At 35.4% G+C, this 24871-nt stretch overlaps 1 protein-coding gene across 1 annotated transcript in view; it reads right to left on the bottom strand.

Annotated features, from left to right (window-relative positions):
• LOC137651458 (uncharacterized) overlaps positions 1 to 24871 on the bottom strand; it is a 167359-nt gene that overhangs the window by 137919 nt on the left and 4569 nt on the right. Inside the window, exon 2 of the mRNA XM_068384684.1 lies at positions 15862 to 17930. Coding sequence (XP_068240785.1) covers positions 15862 to 17855 — 1994 coding nt within the window. The 5' untranslated portion in view covers positions 17856 to 17930. The remainder of the gene's footprint in view (positions 1 to 15861; positions 17931 to 24871) is intronic.

The raw sequence follows: 24871 nt of genomic DNA, 5'->3' as shown, positions 1-24871 counted from the left end.
TTTATATATATCTTATGAGAGAGAGAGAGAGAGAGAGAGAGAGAGAGAGAGAGAGAGAGAGAGAGAGAGAGAGAGAGAGAGAGAGAGAGAGAGAGAGAGATTTAGGTAATTCTTTATGTTGAAGCCGATTAGATTTCCCAGTGTCTTACAAAATTGCAGTAACCTTGTGCGCACAACACCCGCTCACCTCTGGAGGAAGGCAGCCATGCGAACCATTCAATAAGGGAAGTGAACAGAAAAAAAATTCAAAACTCGACTTGAGAAATGAAGTTGAACTCTAAACACAGGTGAATGGTAGGTAATCAATCAATCTATAATAATATGCACTAAGTACAACACGTTTACTTAACGGTAACAGAAGTTTTCAGTTCTGGTGAATTTTGGACGTGACAACGCAAAAAGCCACATAAATATATACCACAAAATCATTGAAAAATACCAACGGGAGATGCAGTTGTACATTTGTTATGGGGTTATACACATGGGGCTATTTTTTATTTAATGCTATTTTTTTTATTTAGTACAATGGCCTAGCTGTAAAGTCTGAATTTAAAAATAGTTACTGAAAGAAATAATTCCCCGTTGGAAAATGGTCTAGTAAGGTAGTATCTCGTTTTCTGCACCATCTCAAAACCACGAAGTGTCACGTTCAACGGTACATAAACATGGTCTGTCGCACAAGGAGCAGCAGAACACCACAGTAGCTAGTTTTTCTTTATTCATCGAAGAGATGTCACGTCCTCCCGACAACGCTACCGACAGAAGATTTGCAATAACAAAATACAAATAAAAGGGCGTGAAACTGCCTAAACATATCACGGAAGTGCGAATGGTGTCTTTTGAGTGAGGCGCAAAAAAAAAAAAAAAAAAAAAAAATCTTGAAATTTGAATTTTTTACACAATGATTGGGAAGTAGTAACACGAAGTCGAAAACAAACGTTGCAATACTCTCAATGGGAATGAGAGAGAAAAAAAGAGAAATTCACAAAAGGAAAGAAAAAAACAAGAAATTCATAAAAAGCGGAGACAAAATCGAGAGAAATTAGAGCAAATACGTGTTGCCAAACCGTGCAAATTAGAGAAAATATCTAATGCTTTCAAATATGAAAAGAATAACTTTTCATATTTACAACATGAGTCAAAAGTAAAAATGAGAAAAATTGAATGCTGAATGTAAATCTATTTCCCAATTGCATACGTGAAAATTAAAAGCGAATTTTTATTTTAGAAAATGTATCAAACATGCTTGAATATTCAGGAAATGTTTACCCACGATGCGCTCCTTCGAATAACCTGCCATATTGTTCTTCTGAAGAGAGAGAGAGAGAGAGAGAGAGAGAGAGAGAGAGAGAGAGAGAGAGAGAGAGAGAGAGAGAGAGAGAGAGAGAGATTAATAACCACAAACCACCCGTTAAGAAATCCTTATACGAAGTATCAACTCATCACTGATCAACACAGGGCAGTTGCATGACATTAAGTGCTCGATCGCAAAAATTGCATTTCGACAAGCAATCTTCATTACCACCAATGAAACACCATTTTTTTTTTTTGCACAAATTTCGCAGGTGCGTGAACGTGATTGCCAACCCGCCGGAATGTCATCATATCCTGTATGTCGTGAATAGATTGTCATTATCATCAGTTAAATACACTTTCACCTCAAATTTGAAAAGGAAACCAGTAAACGTGATCAGAAATTGATCCTGAACAATAGCCATTAAACATATACCTTAAAAAAATAATTTTGTGCAAAAACCATGATTACATAACAAACAAACCATTCTAACTGCAAGAAACGTAAATGATAATAAAAATAACTAATATTATTATGCGTAGTCAGAATAGAAAATCACATTCACTACCCTTCACCGAATTCAAGTGTTTGTAACGTAACCTCACATGACCTCTAAAACAAATTACACAGTCACAGCTAATGCTTTCAGTTGGAGGTCCACCTTTGTTTTGCTCGCAATCAGCTCTATCAAAGCTAATATAATTACCAGGCTGAAAGACAAACAATATTAAAATAAGAAAATTTAATAAGTTATAAAATGGCAATCTCTAAAAGAAACTTGAATTACAAGATATTTTAGACGGCAACAGTATGTTTTTACATGACGTAGAATGAAAGAAACCAGAACTAAATATAGAAAAATAACAACCACAATATTCTTTAGACACTAGTGCTGACAAATACATAAACTTTCACAAGAACATTCGCGTTAATTGCATCTCCTTGAAACACTACGACAGGCATGAATGTGATCCCATGGAGGGAGATGAATTGGGCCCGTTTCGTGGAAAAGTGGAAAAAAAAAATTATTATGCACTTGATTATGTACCTTCATCCATCGTTTTGGCCATTATAGTGAATTTCAACAAGCAACTTGCAAACTGCAACTAATGGGCATAGGGGTGCCAAATGCCTTTCAATAACATATAAAGAGCCAATACGTCAATACCTTAAGGAACACTGCCTCTTAACACACACACAAATATATATATATATATATATATATACATATATATATATATATATATACATATATATATATATATATATATGTGCGTGATGACATCATCATCTTATAAAAGCTCAAACAATATTTCCTGTTCTTTTCTACTTTTATCTTTTCATCAAGGGACACTCAAGAACAGTTACTTCAAGGACACCATTCGTGTAAATTACTGATTTATTCCAGAAGTACAGAAAATTGTAAACAATGAGGAACGCTAAACGCAATAAAAAAAATCAAGATAATTATGTCTCGAATTGTGCTCTGATAAAACTTATCTATATGCATACACGCATATTTTATATATATATATATGTATATATGTATATATATATATATATACACATATATATATATATATATATATAGGCTATATATATATATATATATGCATAAAGTTTTAATATTCCCCTAAATAAAACACAAAAGAAAATATCTCACAATACAAAAATGGAAAAAACATGAATCATTCAAATGAAAAACACGAAGGAAATGACATGGTAATTTTTCAGGACCTTCCTGCATGACGGTTACATAGTCTTTTTTCCGCTGACACATTAAATGAAAAACAGCAGGAATAATAAGACATCACAAGGACGTTCGGAGGAAGGGTACAAGACTGGATCTCTCTCCGGACCGGATTACTTTTAAAAGTTTCGACAGTAAATAACGTTCTGCAGCTTGGTCAGCTTAATTTTATTACTTTTATTACCTGTGGCATTGGAACAATACGAAATAAAAGTGGTTCCGCATATATATACAGTATATATATATATATATATATATATATATATATATATATATATATATATATATATATATATATATATATATATATATATATAGAGAGAGAGAGAGAGAGAGAGAGAGAGAGAGAGAGGGTATTTTGTGTACGCGTTTACAATATCTGTAAATAAGAGCACCAAACACAAAATGCTGGCGCAAATGAATTATTGTAAAATACAAACCTACCTGTACCATTCATAACTGAAACTAGGAAGGATTAACGGTAACTGATGACAGCAAATCCACCGACAATGGCCAGCAAGACAGATGCTGGAGGCAAGATAATGGAAATTTGTGTCAAACCAGCGGGTTCCGGAGAAAGCATTGAGCAACAGAGGCAGTCACTAAAAACTTTCCCTGTGAGGGAAGAAGGGAAGAAGAGGCCGGAGGTCTATTTCCGTATTTTATGCTCTACTAAATCTGCATTGATCACGCGCAACTTTACAGCAATGCGCAGAAACATTAAACGGCTAAAATGCCAAGTGTGTCAAACAGCATCGATTCAGTAACTTTCAGGATGAGGAAACTACAGGAACAGACACCGTGTGCGTGTGTGTTGTATCCCAGTCATGATGGATATATGCATGGGGTAACACCCAAATCCTGCATAAATTGACAGTAACTGGAAGACAGTATCCTTTTGGAGCCATCCTATCCAAAGGGGTAAAACCAGTATATATATATATATATATATATATATATGTGTGTGTGTGTGTGTGTGTGTGTGTGTGTGTGTGTAGGCTGTGACTGTGGTAGTACATTTTCAGGAATTTTTTCAAGATATGGTTGTTTGCAACATTTGTTTATTTACCATGACTGAGACACACCATAGCCGAATGGCCTAACTGACTTCCAGCTTCTTCGCTGAAATGAAACCCCACCATCAGTCGGTTAAAACAAATATCATCGCTACAACAATATGTAGTGTATATATATATATATATATATATATATATATATATATATATATATATATATATATATATATATATATATATATATGTGTGTGTGTGTGTGTGTTACTTCTAACACAGATATATGAATTTAAAGCTAGAACAACTAAATGGAATTAAATCACATAAACTTGATACTAACATGATACTCTGTTTGCCACCGATTGCCAATAAAATCTCCTAAGTATTCATCAACAATAAAAGCTCGCTCAATGATTGTGGGTGTACTCAAGTGAAGAATCGGTGTGGCAACTTGAAATGTGGGTCAACATCCAACCACCTCAACTACCTTGCTCAACGCATGCGCAGATGATCATGATATGTGACAGTGAGAGGAGAGAGACAGATAAGGGGGGAGAGGAGGTTGTGTTCAATAATACCGTGCCTTCGCGGTTCTCTGCTTTACCCCAGACAAGCAACTATATCATTAAACCCACGCACAGAAATATACAAAAATACGGCTACGAGAGATGCATTTGGTAACGAAATTTCGCAACAGACAAATGAAGTGCCGACGAAGTCACGAACTCAAGCTATGGTTTTATTCCCATCTTTTCACCTGGTGAACACGCCCATTCACCTCATATGAGGAAAACCAGAGTTGCCATTTTATGATAACTTCAACCGTATAATAAAAAAAAGAATGAAATCTCTTGAAAAACTTAAAAATATGTCCTAACAACAAATGCGAGAGCCTGTCACTTTAAGTACTAATTGTCTATGTCTAACACTAAAAACATTCGCATATCTTCATCTTTCATGATTACAATCACGTGTAATGACGATATTCAAGAATTTTCACGTGAGCAAACCTTGTTACATCTTCTAATCAGCAAATTTCCTTTCCAACCTTCCATAAATAAGCGTTGTCCTTCAATAAACCTCTTCTATCTGACGTAATTTATGCACCAAATTACTGTCGATTTGGAACAGTCACCCAAAGAAAATCTGTTTTACCTTCCAAACCCCATCTGAGTCTCGAATGATGTCGCTCAACAACGCACACTTTGTTCTTGGTTTTTCTGTTTCCCAGCATATAATATAACGGGTGCAGGCAGCCATGAAGGCCACCCAACACCCCCCTCACCCACTACACTCCGACAGATCGGTCTACCTCCATTGAGACCGACCTCTCGAAAGACTTCAGTTCGGTCTCTTGTGACCCTTAAAATGAACCATTGTGAGATTAGAATATATAAAAGATAACAAGAACTATAGTCTAACAATGAATAAAAAAACGAAAATAATATTCAACCATGAATAGAAATATTGTTCCACAATTATTCAATAATATTTATCTGAAAACAGAGAAGTAGTAAACGCTCACACTCTCATATATATATATATATATATATATATATATATATATATATATATATATTATATATATACATACATATAAATTATATATATATATATATATATATATATATATATATATATATACATATATAATTATATATATGTCATTTGAAATACCACAATATGTCGTATTATAGCCAAAACCGTTTCATGAAAAAAAAAAAACGCTATCAACACCGTGGTAAGAAAAACAAACTTCCAAGAACTCGAGTTCTCGAAAAACACGGACGATTTACCAAAGGAAAAGTTCGGAACAGAACAGGATTGAAAGTAACATTTTCCACTGACTCTGATACAATGAGACAACTAAAACAGATACGATCAAGTCACTGATGTACCGCTTTGTTCTCTCTCTCTCTCTCTCTCTCTCTCTCTCTCTCTCTCTCAAACCGATAAGAGAGAAGAGTAACGGACAAATATACTAGAAATGAAATAGGCATACCAATATTTACACACATATTATAAAGCCAGTAGCAAATAATTAAAATATATGACAAAAAAAAAAAAATATGCGCAAACAAAAATCAGCAGACTGCGTCTGAATTACGATACGAAAGGCAAAACAACATGAAATTTAATTCACCCTCCCTTACCTCAAAAGCGTATCCCTGCTACACGGGTTCACCGAAGTCCATTACAGTATAATTATCTGCTCTATCCCGTGGGTTGACAGACTAATAAATGGTATTGCGTATTCATATGACTTCCGTACAACTTCGTTGACGGAGGTTTTGAACATATACACGAAACCCACAAATAAAATATACTACATAACATACGGGACTAAAATAAATTAAAGCCAATTGCTGAATCAAAAAGGAAAAGATAAAAGCCTTCTACAATCTGCGCACTGTCAAGGAAATGATAAATAAACGAGTGTTTAGGTTGTAGGCTATAGTGGCAATACAACCATCAATATAACAAAATATTTAACTTGTACACACACAAAATTGTCCATTACCCGTAAAGCGCTGCACATAGATCTTATTCTGTACTAAGGAGTTTTAAAATCCCTGCTGATGCAATCCTTTCCCAATCTTCAGGCCACACTGGTGAGGGAACTTTTAAGGTTAATTTCCCTCTTTGTGTACTTTTCGTAAATTCAATGCCTTCTTTTTATTATCTTGCGGAGGGGGTGGGAATAAAAAGACATTCCAAAATTAATTCGATTGCAACGTCGCTGATCTAAAACACTGATCATTAGTGGGGTTAAAACAAATAACCACTTCTCTTACAGCGTGTCACAGGAAGAATTATGCATTGACTCTAACATCAGCTACTGAATATCCGTATTATCACTTTTTAACTGAGACAGCCTATACACTTTTCGATAATTACTTTACGTTTTTCTTCTGTGACTCATCGCACAAATATAAGCTTTCATTACATATATGATGTATATCTCTACGATCGAACATTTCCTATCTTTTCTATATTTTCATAAAAAAAGAGGTCAAACGATTACGATGAGTTGAAATATTCAATGTATACAAGCGACAATCAATTTTGATATAGAGAGTAATGAGGAAAGCCCACCTAACATTTTTATATGCACATGTTGGTTACTACTGTCAGATATGCATGTGAATCTACTTCATGGATATGAGATGAATGGATACGCCCATTATACCATATACTGTTTTGCATAAAAAAGTACGAAACTTTCATTTTTTTTCTTTCTGCTAGAGAGTTCATTATCGTGTCTAATGCTCGGCATTCTCTCCATACACATAAACGTACATTTCTTTTCTCCGTACGTATTTTACCACTTTGTTGCACAGCAGACACAGGTACCAATTTAATGCTGGGTTGAATGGCAGGCGGCAGACACCGAACGATCCACTTGTATAGCAATCGCATAACACACCTGGCTGACTGCAAACTCCAAAAATGAGTTCGCCCTATACATATGCCCCCTCCTCACACACACATTATATATAATCAATCTGCGTATAAACAAACACACACAAACGTATATACAAACATATATTCGTGTATTATTTCTAGAACGTCAGTATACACACAAACTACTTTTGTTAGCTGTAACATGAGAATCAACATCATGAAAAGATCGTTTTTGAAAATTAATACATTACAAGTGTTTTTTCTATATACATTTCTTATCTGAAAGTAAATTATAAAGAAATTAAACCACAATCTTAAAGTCATTCAAAATGGGTATCTTTTCCTATTTACCTGCTTTTCCCGCTTACAATAAACAATAGAAAATACCGACTATCAATTACGATACGGTTTCCAACACAGCGGTGGATGTGGTAGTAAAGTAAAATGAGTTTTTTTTATAGCTTATCATTACTGGTGGCAACATAGAGTTAATGCAATTACCATTGAAAGAAAAAATGCTTTGCAGAATTCTAATTTACATAATACATAGAATGTGACAATACGCTTTACTGTCAAAAGTCAACAAGGTTTCAAAGCAAACAAAGGACTTCCAATTAATACAAAACGTTTCAGAGGAAATTATTTCACAACAAGGAACCTCAAAGGCACAAAACTTTGCGTGTGCACATGATACAAAGAGACCCATTGTGTTGGAACAATACAAGACAAAAAATTAATGCACCTGAAACATTATCAAAGTCAAACTTGCGGTTAAATAAAAAAATATACAAAAGCTGGAATAAGCAAATTTCTTAAAAATAGATTGAATGTATGTGAATTACCTGATATGCCTTTTAAATTAATGTTAAAATAATGAATAATTCATTAATAAAAAATGAAAATTAAGGGGAAAGAAAATAATTAATAAAAACTTATAGCAAGGAACACGCTTATACAAATAATCAAAAAACTAAAAACTAAAAATTTCAGAAAGATCGATTGTTAGTATTACAGAACGAAGGCAACATTCTCTTTATCTCTCTACAAATAATCAATCAATTCACGCATATTCGACAAAAGGGACCAACGTTAAGAGGAGGCTACGGCAAGATTAAATTTTTGATGTCCAATGGAAATGAGATGGAATTAAGAAGCGTGAAAATGCCACTTCTCGCTCTCTGACTTATTCTTTACCCCTTAACCCAATCCTACATCACAGAGCCCCTAGATTCGTTACCAGGCCCTCAAATACCCTACCCCATATACCACAGTTCTATTACTTTTACATTTACCTATTGACCATGCCTGATTTCCAAATGCCGAAAGTATGCCCACTTGTACTTGCAAAACAAAATCTAGAAGCATTAAGGTCACGCTATGACATAACAGGTAAACGAATGAGAGAGAGAGAGAGAGAGAGAGAGAGAGAGAGAGAGAGAGAGAGAGAGAGAGAGAGAGAGAGAGAATACGAGCTATGGCGATAGCTTGTATCAACAACACATGATTGTAGCACCGCCTTAGCATCCAACACACAATTACTAATAAAAGAGAGAGAGAGAGAGAGAGAGAACATTTTCAAGATACAAGAGAGAGAGAGAGAGAGAGAGAGAGAGAGAGAGAGAGCTGGCATACTTGCGGATATAAAAGAAAGTTCTCAGTCTTCAAATTCATCTGCAGAATTAGGAAAAATCTGCCGTAGGAACGTAAGTCTTGAAAACAATAAATGATAGTGATAGACAATGTTAAATATATGAAAAAGGGTAATTCCATGTAAAAATGCAGCTTTTATTGCAATTGTTAGAATTTTCTCAATAAAAAAATAAGGTGTTTAAAACATGAATTAATCAGGCCAATTGAATAGCACAGACAGTAATAATGTGTTAAACGAAGAGAAAGTCTAAAAGCGAGAGTAAACAGATTGAAGAAACAAAGGAAACCCAGCAAAGGTGTGGGAGTGGGGGAGAAAGAGAGAGAGAGACCAGGCAGGTATTGTGAAGGGTCCAGCAGGGAGGGTGACTTCGGGAGAAGGTGGAGGGGGGAGGAGGGGAATCAAGAATGAAAGAGGGAAAAAAACATGTTCCCAGGGAGAACCAGGTCACAACAACCACTGAAGACGCAAGGTCGTACATGATGTTCTCCACAAAATAAAGTTATATACAATTAATATTCCAGTGGATAAACATATTAGCATACGAAAATAATCATAAAATTATTTCTGTGGAAAATAAATAAATAAGCTATTAATCTTTCACACATTTAATGAAATTAATGACAAATGATTCACCATAGAATGGAAAAAAGAAGAATTTTATAAGCAAACTAATAAAGAACACAAAAGCTCACAACAGCATACCTGTACCGTTAGAAATCTCGTGCTTGCGAGCACGGGGGTAGAAAATACCATCCCCCAAAAAAGACACTCAAACCATCAGATACGTCTCATAATTAGATTCCCACTCGCTCAAGTTAACTGAATAAATTAAGCAAACTTCCTGCAATTTCCTGCCTGACAATCACCAAGAAAATAACAATAATGCAATTTCGTATGCAACTAGAATTAAAAGATTCTTAGCCTAAAGTTTAAATAAAATAACAATTAACTAAAACCTCTTATCTAATCCAGCAAGTAGTTAAACATACCCTTTGCAAATTTCGGACGGAATTAAATTCAGGTAAATGTGCATATATTGCTAAAATTTACTAAGACAATTCTATTGACCAGAAGGTGAAATGATAACTCATTCCCCAAATTTCCTTGAAAACGTTATAGTTTATTTCATTTATCCGCTGCAACATAAAGACGTAACGGGATTAGGCCTAAATGAAAATTACAGGAATTATCACGAAAACCAAATGGCAGGTAAGTCAAGACAAATGTTATAACAATATCAACAACGATAATAACTATCATTATCAAAACAAGGTATTAAATTCAGAAACGTGTGTAATGAATCTTTGCAACGTGATAAATAAAGAGAGGAATTTTCTAAAAGTATTTTTACAAGCAAGACTCATTGTGGGCACCTTGCTTCATAATATATTTAGCAAAACATTAATTTTTACATGACCTCAAGATGGATCATACAGCTGCAAAAGGCGCTGCTATTACAAGGCTTGTGATACAACAGCAAAATCACAATATTAAGCTTCTTGTTGAATCACAGCCACCAATGTCGAACATCATTTCATAAAGAAAAGACGCACGAGCAATATGTTACATAAAATTATAACAAACAATGAATAAATGCGTAGTGCCTAAGCACTGACACCATATCATATGCATTACAACACGCAAGGAATGTTATGAGGCCGTCGTTTATGACTAAAAAGACTCAATCTCTAATGATTTACCTAAGATGAAAAATTAAGTAGTTTCACAAACACGCTAAGTGTTCGGTCGGACCTTTTGACTTAACTGGATTTAGATCAAGCAAAATATACGAGCATGTAGAGAATATTTTGATAACGACTTACAAACTGAGAATATAACGGAGAACAGAAACTGAATACTGGTACATGTTATTTTCATCTCAATTTATTGTATATTAAATTTCCCGAGATAACACAATTAGAATTACATTCTGTCTGAGGTTGATCTTCAAGTAATGAAAGAATTACTGTAAAAAAAAAAAGAAAAAAAAAACTTGTTTTCCATTTGTGTTATATATTTCAAAATACATCTGTACTTCGAGATGAATTCCACATCCTTTACTCCTCGTATAAAGAACAAGAAAGAACCAAACTGTTTAATATTGAAAAATACAAATAACAGAATAACAATTACGTAACGTAGTAGACACTATCTATAACAACCACAAAGTAAATTGAAACGAATAAAAAACCTCAATTCTCAACCGAGAATAGAAAGAATTCTACAAAGAAACCACCTATATCGGAAGGTTAATTACACGAGGAATAGATCACTGGGGAACAATATGGCGGCAAGAAACCGACTCTCAATGGTACACACATCTTCGAGTCCTGACAACAGATAGAGATAAAGATTTTCTGGTCCTAAATATCATACACCCATGTAGCCTAAAGAACAATTTATCTACTAGTATCATTAAGGTTGATTCTTTAGCATAAAAATGCACATATATGGTGACCAAGCATCAGCTATACGGTACAACACCTTTCACCCCTGGTTATCTTGCAAAGAAAAATGACCCAACTTAAAAGAAGAATTCCGGTCTGCTCACGACATTTCACCTTTCGTTGTGTCCTTTTCTATTATGGTTTCTAATGGCAGTGCCGCCTATTCTCCAAGCACACATTTTGTTTTGTTGGAAATTTTTTAATAAACCTTTCCTTTGTTTGTAAGTTACCATTTTTCCTAATTTTCAGTTTTTTTCCCCTTGTCAGCTTAAATTTAGCTCTGCTATTGTAAGACGCTCACGCATTACGTTGAGTCGTAATAAGAACATGTCAATGTTATACAAAAAAGCATGAACTTTACCAGAGTTAATTTTCAATCGCTACCTCTTTGTCACGTATCATAAAAGCCGTTGGAATAACCTATGAATATATATATATATATATATATATATATATATATATATATGACGAATAACAGATAGATGATTATGATAAAAATTCAATCAGTAATATTGATGAAAAAAGTTTTCAAATACGTCCAGTTGCGTACCATAAACAATAATTTTGAAAGAAACAACCATTTCTCTTATTTGATTGATTTATAGTAAGCTTCAAACTAAACTAATGATCTATGGACAATTAACCAGATCTCTTCCAATGGGGTTAACTTTAACTTAGTGATTCAAAGAATTAGTTTTTTGTTTTAACACAACTCTTACTGAAATAATAACTGCGTTGTGGGTATTCTTTACTTATGAGAGACGAAAGTTTTATGTATTTTACATGTGTTTCCCGAAGCAGGAACTTTCCTGTTGAGATTCAACAAATATTTCAACTGAATAGAATGAGGGCACACGCAGCACTGACAGACTGTCTGACTTACAGGTCACGATCAGAGTGAAATCGCAGACAAAATTGATTGACAAGGAATGAAGAGGATCGTCCAAGATTATCCGAACTCTTTAAAGATATGAATACCAATAAAAACCTGGAAATCCTCAATAAACGACCCTTAAAAAGTTTACTAATTACATGCACGAATCCGAGCAATTCGCCTAAGAAAGGAGAGCAATATAGACTGTCCATCTACACAGACAAATAATACCTCTTGTCGAGTGAGGGAAGAGAGCATCACATTCATGGAGGCTAAAATATTCACTTCACCGATCTTCTCTCTTATTGGGTGAGGACAGGGGGCAGGGTATGTGGGTGAACGAACGACAAAGCATATTGGAAGCCGACGAGAAGTTTTTCAAGTATGTGGCGGAGTGAGAACTGGTCTTGGAATAAGTAATGAATAATACAAGGGCGTGAATATCCTAATATAGGATATGCTAGGAAAGGGATAGTATTCTGGGAGTATTGTTATGGCTTAGGGGTATCAAACATGATGAGCCAATAAATCCCTACATAATGCAGCTAGAGTTTTCCTGTGACATTAATGAGAGAGAGAGAGAGAGAGAGAGAGAGAGAGAGAGAGAGAGAGAGAGAGAGTCGAAAACAATCTTTAGAAACCCAAACCCGGACCAAACTGGACTATCCAGAAATAAATATCAGCGACCCCGTAAAAGAGTAGGCGATGGCGAACAAAATTCTACTGTTCAAAGCACGAATTTCCAACATCCTTTTCAACTGTTAAATTATTTTGGATGCAGAAATGCCACAGTCGACCCCAAGGTGACACCTGACCCAATTCTCCCCACGGGGTTTGGATACATGGCCTCGCCATCAATATGTAAGCTCCACCGGCCCGACTTCAGAAGTCTTGTTCTTCCTACTTTGCAATTGCTTGCTGCATGGGCGAATTCCTTACGACACGGAGCACAAAATGGCACTAATTGACGACGCAACAACCTTTACTATCCTCAGGGTCACGTTTCAAATATGGTCATTTTATAAACAAAATTACGGTGTACAGTTTAGGAACTGCGTGTCTATTGTTCGCCAAAAAGAGTAATGAAATACAAATGATACGCTTCGAACATGTGCGCTTGGGGTTGAACGCCTCGAGTATTACCATCAGCCAGAAAATATAGACAGAGAGAGAGAGAGAGAGAGAGAGAGAGAGAGAGAGAGAGAGAGAGAGAGAGAGAGATAAAACTTACGACAGAAAAAACTAGGTTTATCTAAATAAATCAAGTTAGCATGTTCTCTATAATCGTTGTTTTCCTATTAAGGAGCAGGAGACAGGTCTGGATATATCACGGGCAATGATGTCAGACTGTAACACAAAGCAGCTGAATCATCTTTAGATGTCCATGGGGCTAATAATCTCACTTTAGAATAAATGAAGGTAAGATCTATTAACACTATCTCTAAGAGTGAAACGAATATGAGAGAATATCATTATATTAAGTTCAAACTCTTAAAGAACCTTCTTTATATAAACTACGCTTTCATTTACACATAATCCAAAATATCAAAATATCTTCATAAAACAAATATATGATGATAAAATACATATTCGGAAAAATAAACGACTTTGATAATACTCTGCAGAAAACAATAAATATGCAAACTACATGAAATGTGATTGCATGAGATATCCCACCTAATCCTCATTCACTTGTAAACAATTGAAATTAAACTTTTCCTTGCCGTAACGTAAATAAGATAAATATATGATGAGTAGTATCAATGATGAAAATCTTAATTTCGTTTTTTTTTTTTTACTTAGTGTGTTTATGATCAATCATCCCTAGTACTGCATCTTTAAACCGATGGACGAGGATAAGGGTCCTTGAAGAACAAGAGAGAAATTACTCTTAAGGGACTTTTTTTTTTGCTCTCAATCTAATGGTTTTAATACCTAAAAACTTATTTCTTTCCAGAAAGTGAAATACGGTATGGGGAACTGCATACAGCAGTCAAAAATAACTATCAGTCAAGGGATAGCAAGGTTTCCTGGAAGCTTTCTGAACGTGTGCAACACTGATAAAAACGGGGATGGTAGGACTTAGCAAGTAGTACCCCCGAGGCGTGCAAGCCTCTGCTGCTTCTCACTCTTTCTCAGACGTGGCAAAAAAGACAGGATCAAAACCAGCTCCCTACCTAACAATATCTAGTCGCCAGCTTCACTGACCAATATGCTCTTCCACTTGCACAAGTATAGCTCTTAATCTTACAAAGATTATACACCAATTCAAATTCAGAGAAATTACAGTATATAATTCATTATTAGATCAACTATGATTAATGTTGAATCATATAGTTGAATAAAAACAGATTTAACATGTGACAGGTTATCTTTCCTATTTTATCAGATGTCAATAAGATCCGTTTAAGAGACAATAGATCATTCTTAACGACATAGCTTAAGGCTCTAGCTGTCCGTCATTAGAAGATAAAGGTTTCCTTTTATAGTGAAAACATTGAAAGCCAACCACCATATGAAAACATGAATATCAGAAAATAGATTACCAGAAACTAGCAAATACTAAAAGGACTTTCTCTCATTTATAGGTTATACGGAAACTGTTGAACCAATAGACTATCAAAGAGTCGTTTTTCCTTCACAATCGATGGGTGGGCACATCCAACATCATTTTACAATTCATTAAAGCGTTAATTGTCATGATACTTGGAATAAAGAGACTGCACATTCACAACTTTTCGCTGTTCGAAAAAAAAAAAAAAATACCCGGTGCAAAACGTGTAGGTATAAAACCATAACAATCTTTCAAGATTTGTTTAACGAGTGTCTCACAATAATCATCCAGACTCTGTACCATTAGTTAAAGAAATACTAGACTTTACTACAGTTATACTTAAGAAAAATGAAAGTTTCTTAACTAATTACATATAAATTTATTTTCATGTAAAAATCATACAGAATTTTATAACAGTAAAATTATCACGAAAATTTAATCTAAGCATAATGTTATTGAACCACTACAGTAAATACATAATATATATATATAAATATATATATATATATATATATATATATATATACATACATATATGTATATATATATATACATACATATATGTATATATATACATACATATATGTATATATATATATATATATATATATATATATATATATATATATATATATATGAGTGTGTGTGTGTATTTGTTTAAAAATTTGATCATTGATTTATATTTTCATTATTAATCACGCATATTTGTCAAAAATGAGCCCATTCACATCAATTTTAAAATATTTGTATTTATCAACACATACGATTGTTCTGTATACGGTCACTTTTAATACGACATTGCTCTAAAACCAAACCTGAACAAATATAATATATAAATAAATTTTTTAATGATTTGTTGCATATCAAACTTACCTTCTAGATCCAAAAGGCCAAGGGCTGTCAGGTGGAGGTCTCAAGGGTGACCCTGGTACAGCAGCTGGAGCTGGAAAGTGCCCAGGTGCCAAATGGGGTCCAGGGGGAGGCGGTGGAGGAACGTGAAGAGGCATAGGGGGTGGTGGAGGTGGCGGTCCAGCGGGCCCAGGGGGCGGAGGTCCCAAGATGCCTCCTAAAGGTCGTACTGCCGATGGCAGCGTTGAATAAGGAGGGGGAACATGGGAGTGCAACAGGTCGGGCAACTGGGCATCATGGGCAACGGCAGGCAAGGCCACAGACACATCTCCTACTTCAGTCTGATTCCCTTGGGCAGGAGCAGCCCCTGATCGATGAGCACGTCGCTCCCTTCGTTCACGCCGCCGTTCACGACGGCGTTCTCTTTCCTCTCGCCTTGCCTCCTGCAGGAGTTGTTGTTGCTGCAGCTGTTGCTGATCTTGCTGTTGGCTTTCAGGTTGCCCCTGATGCTGGTGGCGCTGCCCCTGAATATATTGCTGCTGCGCCGTTTGCTGAAGCCCCTGCAAACTTAACGGTTGTTGTTGCAGATGTTGAGAGACATTTTGAGGGGCAGTGCTCCCTACATTATTATGACCGTGATGGTGATGTTGGTGCGTTGGAGCTGGAATTTGTTGTTGGTGGTGTTGATGATGGTGTAGGGGCGGTGACAGATGCTGCTGATGTTGGGGCTGATGGTGGTGAGACCGTGATGGAGGCAGCGGTGGTGGGGCTTGTTGCTGCTGCTGTTGTGGTTCCTCTATCACCACCTGCGGCAGCTGATGTGCTGATTCGCACCTACTGCCGCTGTTGGGTCTGACGGAGTTCGGTTTAGGTGGTCTGGGCGAAGGCCTGACAGCCGTTGATGAGGTTGGGTTAATTGGTTTGACCTGTTGCTGTTGTTGAAGGTTCGAGGTTGTATCATAACCACTGATACTGGGCGTGGGCGTTGTTGTAGGCGTAGGTACAATCCTAACACTGGACACTTTGGTTAGTGCACTCACAGTGGGAGCCGCTGAAACAGTGGACGTCCCACATAATACGACACTCGAGACACTGCTGGTGACAGAGACGCCACTCAGCAAGGGCACTCTAGACACTCTGGCACTGGATGGCATCCTTGAATGTGCCGCGACAGATACACTATTGGCAGCAGAGGGCCGCGCGGCTCCTCCGGCCTCCACCATGGTTTCTCGCAAACTGGCGTCCGTATCGGTGACCGCAGGCGCGCATACCTGCCACCCAGACACCGTTTTCTGTGGTGACCGCGTTTTCTGTGAGGTGCCGTAGGGCGAGGCACCATCACCCACTGTCATACCGTCCGATTCGGTATTACAACCTTCTTGATCTTCGCCATAGCGACCGATTTCGGCAGTTTCACTCAAAATGACCGAATCACCATTTTCTCTTTCCCTATCAACACTATCATTTTTATTATCATAATCATCTTCCGGTACTCTCTCATGGGCCGTTTCGTTCAATTCGATTCCATTTGCAGTTTCAGGTGTCACCGCCCTTCTTTCTTCATCACCACTACTGGATGGATCGGATAAAGCAGCCTCATTTTTACTCTCATCATAAGTATCATCGTGAACCCTGATTACTCTGACACTTCCGATATGGTGCCTCCAAGGCGATACCCCTAATTTCTCGTCCAGCAAAGGGTAACTAGTTCGACGAGAGTGGGCGGTGAGGATGGGCGTGGGTGGCAGAGATTTAGGCTGTCGACTGAGGGAGGAAAGAACGTGCTCTTCCGGAGGAAGAGTCCTGACATGAACGCTTACCAGAGGCCTTCGACTGCCCGGACCAGCTTCCCCTAATGATTCAAGATCGAATCCTACGTTGTCAAATCCTCCAGAATTTCTCTTGGGCACTGGTTCTGGAGGATAGTGACGGAGGAGAAGAGAAGCATCCAAAGAGTGGGGCCCGCTGTTCGGAGGATTCAGGAGGCCCACTCTGGATATCCGTCGAGGGTCCTCCATAGTGATCACGTCCTCATACCCAACCCCATGGACTCTTCAAATTATTTTTCATAGAGGATTCCTCATGGTGATGCCCTGAAAAAGAAAACAAACAAACATTAAAATCATGCTTCACTACATAACAAAATTTAGGCTATGTAATGCCTTGAGAAGTATTGTAAAGGTAAAAAGTGTGTGTTGAGAGAGAGAGAGAGAGAGAGAGAGAGAGAGAGAGAGAGAGAGAGAGAGAGAGAAAGTCGTCTTTTTTGTCATCTGCTTTTACCACTTTCTGTATGGGGTAATTTTTTTTCTTCTCGGCCTTTTTAAACAACGGTTTTCTGAACTGAAAACAACCATTTAATAAGGGTTCGTTGATACATCCCAATAAAATATGTTGAAATAAAAAACATCCCTTGAAAAGAGGAAAGGTTGATACCTTTGGAGGAAATAGGCAGCACTATAAAAGTTATTTAAGGAAAGCAGTAAGCCAAGATTCCAAAGTGATATTCTAATCAAAATCTGAAAATACCTTACAAGATAAGACTTAAAATTTTCTAAATGATGTGCGAAAAGGATTTTTTACCACATGATAAACACAAACGCGTACTCAAACACATTGATACACACACAATGAATAAAAGGAAATCAGAAAAAATTGTTTGGAGTTAGTACTCTTCTCTATTAAAGTTATTGAGAGACTCCTAATAAGACGCAAGCAGCAACAATAAAACAGTTTTTTTAATTTATCCTTCCGTGCATTGATAAATATCTTTTGCTCATTAGAAGTTAACTCTCTCTCTCTCTCTCTCTCATATATATATATATATATATATATATATATATATATATATATATATATACACACACACACATATATATATATATATATATATATATATATATACATATATGTATGAGTGTGTATGTGTATATATACACATATACATATATATGTATATGTATATATATGTATATGTGTATATGTGTATATGTATATACTTATATGTATATATACATATATTCATGCATATATATATATATATATATATATATATATATATATATATATATATATGTATGTATAAATTATATATGCACATATTCATATATATATATATATATATATATATATATATATATAGATATATATATATATATATGTATGTATAAATTATATAGGCTATGCACATATTCATATATATATATATATATATATATATATGTGTGTGTGTGTGTATATTCATACAAATACAGTATAAATATATACATACATACATACAAACATATATATATATATATATATATATATATATATATATATATATATATATATGTATATATATACACACACATATATATCCATATACATATATATATATATATATATATATATATATATATATATATATATATATATATACATACATATATATATATATACATACATACATACATACATACATATATATATATATATATATATATATATATACATATATATATATATACTTAACTCATGAAATAAATTTGCAATGCATACATAAATTATATGTACAATATGTACACTATTGACAAGAAAATAGTGTCAACGTTCTATTGTTCTAAATTTATAAAACAGTTTAATTTCCATAAACGTTAACATATGATTATAAACAAATGGAAATTGCCCTTTCACACCAAAACCTCAAACTTTCATTAATTCTTTCCATGAATTTACTACTGAAACGCAGTTATTATTATTATTATTATTATTATTATTATTATTATTATTATTATTATTATTATTATTATCAACTAACTTAGATTCCCAGTGATGAAACAAAATAAACTGTATGAAGAGTAATGTATAAAGAACATGAAATATCTTAAGAACAGCAACATTGTTAAAATAGATCTGTCAAACATAAACTATCAAAGTGATATTAATGTCAGCCGGTTCATAGTAAAAAAAAACATTCGCTGCAAGTTTGAACTTATGAAATTCCACCAATTCAACCACCCAATTAGGAATATTATTCCCAAATCTGTTCACAGCTGGGATAAAACTTATGGAATACTGAGTAGTGTTGATCCTTATGATGGAGAATGAAATCCTGTTAAAATTATCTCCATACGTAGTACTTCGTACATGATGGTACAGTCTAGGGAGATATAAAAGCAAAGGATGGTCAAAATTATGAAAACATCCATGCAACATGCATGGAGAACTAACTGAACGACAGTGCCAGAGATTAATGTCCAAATTTGGGAATAAGAAATTTAATAGACGGAAAGTTTTGTCCAACAAATTAAGATGAGAGCAGACCAGAGAAGAGAACAATATTCAAAACGAGGAATACTAAAAGAATTAAAACATTTTCAGAATACAGTGATTACCCAAATTGAATCTGCTATTAAAATTCACACCTAAATTTATAAGAGTTAAAGAAACATTATCAAGGCTGATATCCGAATGCTGAGGAGCCACTGTCCTCGACCTACTTACAATCATACTTTGAGTTTTGTTAGGGTTCAATTTCATGGAATATATTTGTATCATGAGCTAATTTTATATGCAACCCCAGATCTACATTCAGGAAATGGAATTGATACAAAGAGAGTAGCATCATCTGTATAAGCAACGTGTTTGTTTTCTAGGTCAAACCACATCTCGTGTATATAGCATAAAAATTCATTGGCTAAGAACACTACTCCGAAGAACACCAAATATCACTTTCCTATACTCAATATTGTGCCCATCAACAACACTTTGAAATCTATTACTTAATTCAATTATGGCGCTAAAAACAACCCATCTATTCCCAACTGTTAAGAGTTTGAAAACATGGGCCTCATAATTAACACGGTCAAAAGCAGCATTAAAAATAAGGACAATCATAAGAACCTCCTGACCACATTCAAGGGATTTTTGTACTGCATCGTAAGAGGTGGATCACACGCTCCAAGGCCTTTGTGAAAGCCAAATTGCAAACTAGGGAACAGATTATTATCTTCATCATACCTATCTAGACGTTTTACCAAAATACATTAAAAAAGATAAAACTTAGACACTATGAGTTATGGAAATTGGCCAGTAATTAACAAGAATAGATCTACCACAAACACACTTACCTGATGGAATAACATTACCAATTCTCCAACAAGTGCTAAAAGAATCTATTTTAGCTAACTTGCAAAAAGTAATAGACGACTTGAGAGCTAAAAAAATCAGCAGTCTTTATAAAAAAGGAAAAATAAATATAAGCACGAGGGTCCATCAAGAGTGTTTTAATTTCATGTGATCGAATAGCTAAACTAGTTAGTTTAGCCTTAAGAAAATAAGGAATGAGGTTAAACGAGATTCTCATTACTATGCTTAGGCTACTGTCAAAAACCTCAGCCAAATGGGATGCCCTTTCCTTTTGACAGTGAATGACAGAGTAATCTGGTTTAAGGAACAAAAGAGTGCAAATTTAAGGGTAGCCCACCACTTATATTCTCGGGTTGTATCAGAAAGTTTCTTTTATCGTCAAAATGTATTCCCTTACAGTTGAAGCATAAACTTTCTGAGCAAAAGCTCTTAGAAGTATTTAATTATTACAAGTCATATCTGATCTTTTTCCCTTCCAATGATAAGCCTCCTGCTTCTCCAAATAAGCATGTTTACAATCATCATTGAACCAGGGTTTGTCTTTCACTCAGTATTTTGTCACAGAAGATGGGGTACGCCTATCAATTATGCTGACCAGATTCTTATTTTAGAAAACAACAGGCTAGACAATTTTATACAATTGACTATTTCAAATGCAAAAGATCACTCAAAATGCCATTAATTTACGTAGAATAATTTCTTTTTCACAACACATCTTTTCCTCGTAGAGAAGAACGTTCCAGATGATGATAGTAGTCTGCTTCAAAGAATACATTTAGTAGGTAGGTAATATGTTGGCCAGGGCACCAGCCACCCGTTGAGATACTACCGCTAGAGAATTACGTGGTCCTTTAACTAGCCAGACAGTATTTTATTGGATCCATCTCTCTGGTTACGGTTCATTTTCCTTTTGCCTACACATACACTGAATAGTCTGGCCTATTCTTTAGAGATTTTCCTCTGTCCTCATGCACCTGACAACACTGACATCGCCAAGCAATTCCTCTTCACCCAAGGGGTTAACTACTGCACTGAAATTGTTCAGTGGCCACTTTCCTCTTGGTAAGGGTAGAAGAGACTCTTTAGCTATGGTAAGCATCTCTTCTAGGAGAAGGACACGCCAAAATCAAACCATTGTTCTCTAGTCTTGGGTAGTACCATAGCCTCTGTATCATGGTTTTTCACTGTCTTGGGTTAGAGTTCTCTTGCTTGAGGGTACACTCGAGCACACTGTTCTATCTTGTTTCCCTTCCTCTTGTTTTGTTAATGTTTTTATAGTTTATATAAAAGATATTTATTTTAATGTTACTCTTCTTAAAATCTTTTCTTTTCCTTGTTTTCCTTTCCTCACTGAGCTATTTTCCCTGTTGGAGCCCCTGGGCTTATAGCATCCTACTTTTCCAACTAGGATTGTAGCTTAGCAAGTACTAATAATAATAACAACAATAATAATAATAATAATAATAATAATAATAATAGGTTTCTAGCTCAAATGTTCTTCTCAGGCTAGCTACGAAGCCTATCCACGGTCGACTACCCATCAAACTCAAACTTCACTATCTAACTTAAAAGTATTTGGACATGGACTGATACTGAACTTTCTTATGTGGTTTCACCTTTATTTCTCGTCTTTCGGATTACGAACAAGGGATTGTGTACCTGGTAAGGAGATCGTGGTGACCATTGAACTAAGACGCCGAAATCCTGTCAACCACTAAGTCACTCCTCCTTCCTCATTCTCTCTCTTTCTCTCTCTCCATGGTCACATTTGAAAGTCAACCCCATATAATATGACCTCCATTAACAATCGATGGTTTATCAAGAAAGATGAGCGGAAGCTTTATAACGTCCTCCTCCACTGGCCCTCTTCGAATCAAATACTCTTGTTCCTCCCCCTCCTCTCCCCCCCCCCCCATCCTCCTTTCAGATAAGATCCCAACGACAAACAGAACAATGAATGGGCGAGTGGGATGGGAGGGGGTAGGGCAGCAGTGAGGTCAACACAAAACATCCCCCTTTTCTAACCCCCCCCCCTTGCGATTGTTCTTCTTCGAGTAATTACTCGAGCGACCTTTAGTATCTCTTGTTGCAGAATATCCTGTGTGACGGTTCAGAGGGTTCTGACCATCATTGCTTCTTTTCATAAGATGGCCTTAACCAAAGCGGGACACCTTTCCCCATCTCTTCTTTCTCTGCGGCTTTTTTTTTTCTTCCCTTTTTTAAAGAGCGGAAGTTCTCCGAGGTTATGCCTATCAGTCATTGACGTGGACGTAAAGTTACTGCCAAAGCAACCATATTATAATTATATAATCAAATTACATCAAACAAGGAATTTCCTTATGAAATTATTTTTCTAGGTATAATATTCAAGTATGATTCTGATTGTCAACGTTATCTTGTTTAAGGCCATGCAATTTCAACGATACATTTTACCACTCCTACCAATATTTATTAATATCACCCTAATGCGTTGAATATAATAATTTAAAAAATAAGAGTATATAGTTCTCGAAAATTATTGAAAAATGGTTTCACACAGAAAACCGTTGCAGTTATGAAGAGCTAAACTGATGAAAACAAAGATTATTCCCTACATTATTCTAATCATTTGCAATTAATACTATTTATTACGTTTATCAATTAATAGCTGTACCTTCCACCCTAAAATGCCATTGCACAAAAAGATAAAGACTGATAATATTAACTTTAAAGAAAAACTACTATTAAAACTGAATTTAAACAATTGCGCTTAAAACAGACATTAAAGAATACCTACATTATTCCAAACGTAATAATTTCAACCTTTTGGCAACTTTTAAAATTAATCTTACTTTACTCTCAGACGAGTTGGTAAAGTCCTCTTCCTTTGTTCAAAGAAAAATCTCCCAAGTCTTATAACAACAAAAATAAGCACGCGACTAACAAAAGTTTAACTACAGAAATAATGATATAGAAATGAAATTAGCACAAAGCGTCTATAATATGACTAAACTTGGCCCTTCTCTTCACAAAGGAAATGATTCATTCACGCTCCCTTACTATGAGGTCATACATAAGATAAAGGATCCACAACCCTCAAGTGTTAAGCAATTGCAAAAGAGGAAAAACTTGACATAATTTTCCTCATAAAGAAATATGTATAGTTATGTATATTTGATATACCTGTACAATGAAAATGAAATGTCTAACTCTTGACTAAAAGATGTACATAGCTTTCATGGGGAGAGATACAGACTTTATCAAGTGTTTTAATAAAGCAATCAAAATGGCTGATTTAGGTTGAAGCAAATAGGATTATATCGTAAATTCAATTTCAAAGGTTAAAGTCTCCTTAATAAGCTCCAGAGGTCGCTAGTCATTTGTTTTTGGCAAGGCTTTTGTCGTCATTTGTTTTTGGCAAGTCTTTTGTCGTCAGTCCAATGTCCTTCATCACCTTGATTACGATCCACCACAGTCCGCTAACTATTAGGTACACTACTATGATCGATACTTCCGCACTTGAACATGTGGAAACCTCCCATTCAATAAATCTAAATTAAGTTGAATTCACAAAAAAAGCGACTACGGGGAATTATCAGCCTCATGGTCAATATCAAATAGCAATAACAAAGTAATCAGAATAGACTTTCCTATATCGGGAATCTAATGTCTTATGATAGTAAACATCAAATAAACCATAATTAAATTACCTTGCAATTGTAATTAATGAAAGAGAGAAACTGCAAAAAAAAAAAAATCAGATTTTAAGTCTATAACTTTTCTTGCAACTGGTATCACATAGCCCTAAAGGACATACAACAACGATAATATTCATAGTCTAGTAGATATGACACTCGCGTCACCAGCACGAGTTCCCCTCCTATGCTAGGAGAATTATTGTGCATTGTTCCATCGAAACCCTCCGTAT

Source organism: Palaemon carinicauda, chromosome 1 (assembly GCF_036898095.1).
Source record: "Palaemon carinicauda isolate YSFRI2023 chromosome 1, ASM3689809v2, whole genome shotgun sequence".
Lineage (NCBI taxonomy): Eukaryota > Metazoa > Arthropoda > Malacostraca > Decapoda > Palaemonidae > Palaemon > Palaemon carinicauda.
Note: the sequence above shows the minus strand (reverse complement) of the source record. Positions and strands in the feature narration are given on the sequence as shown.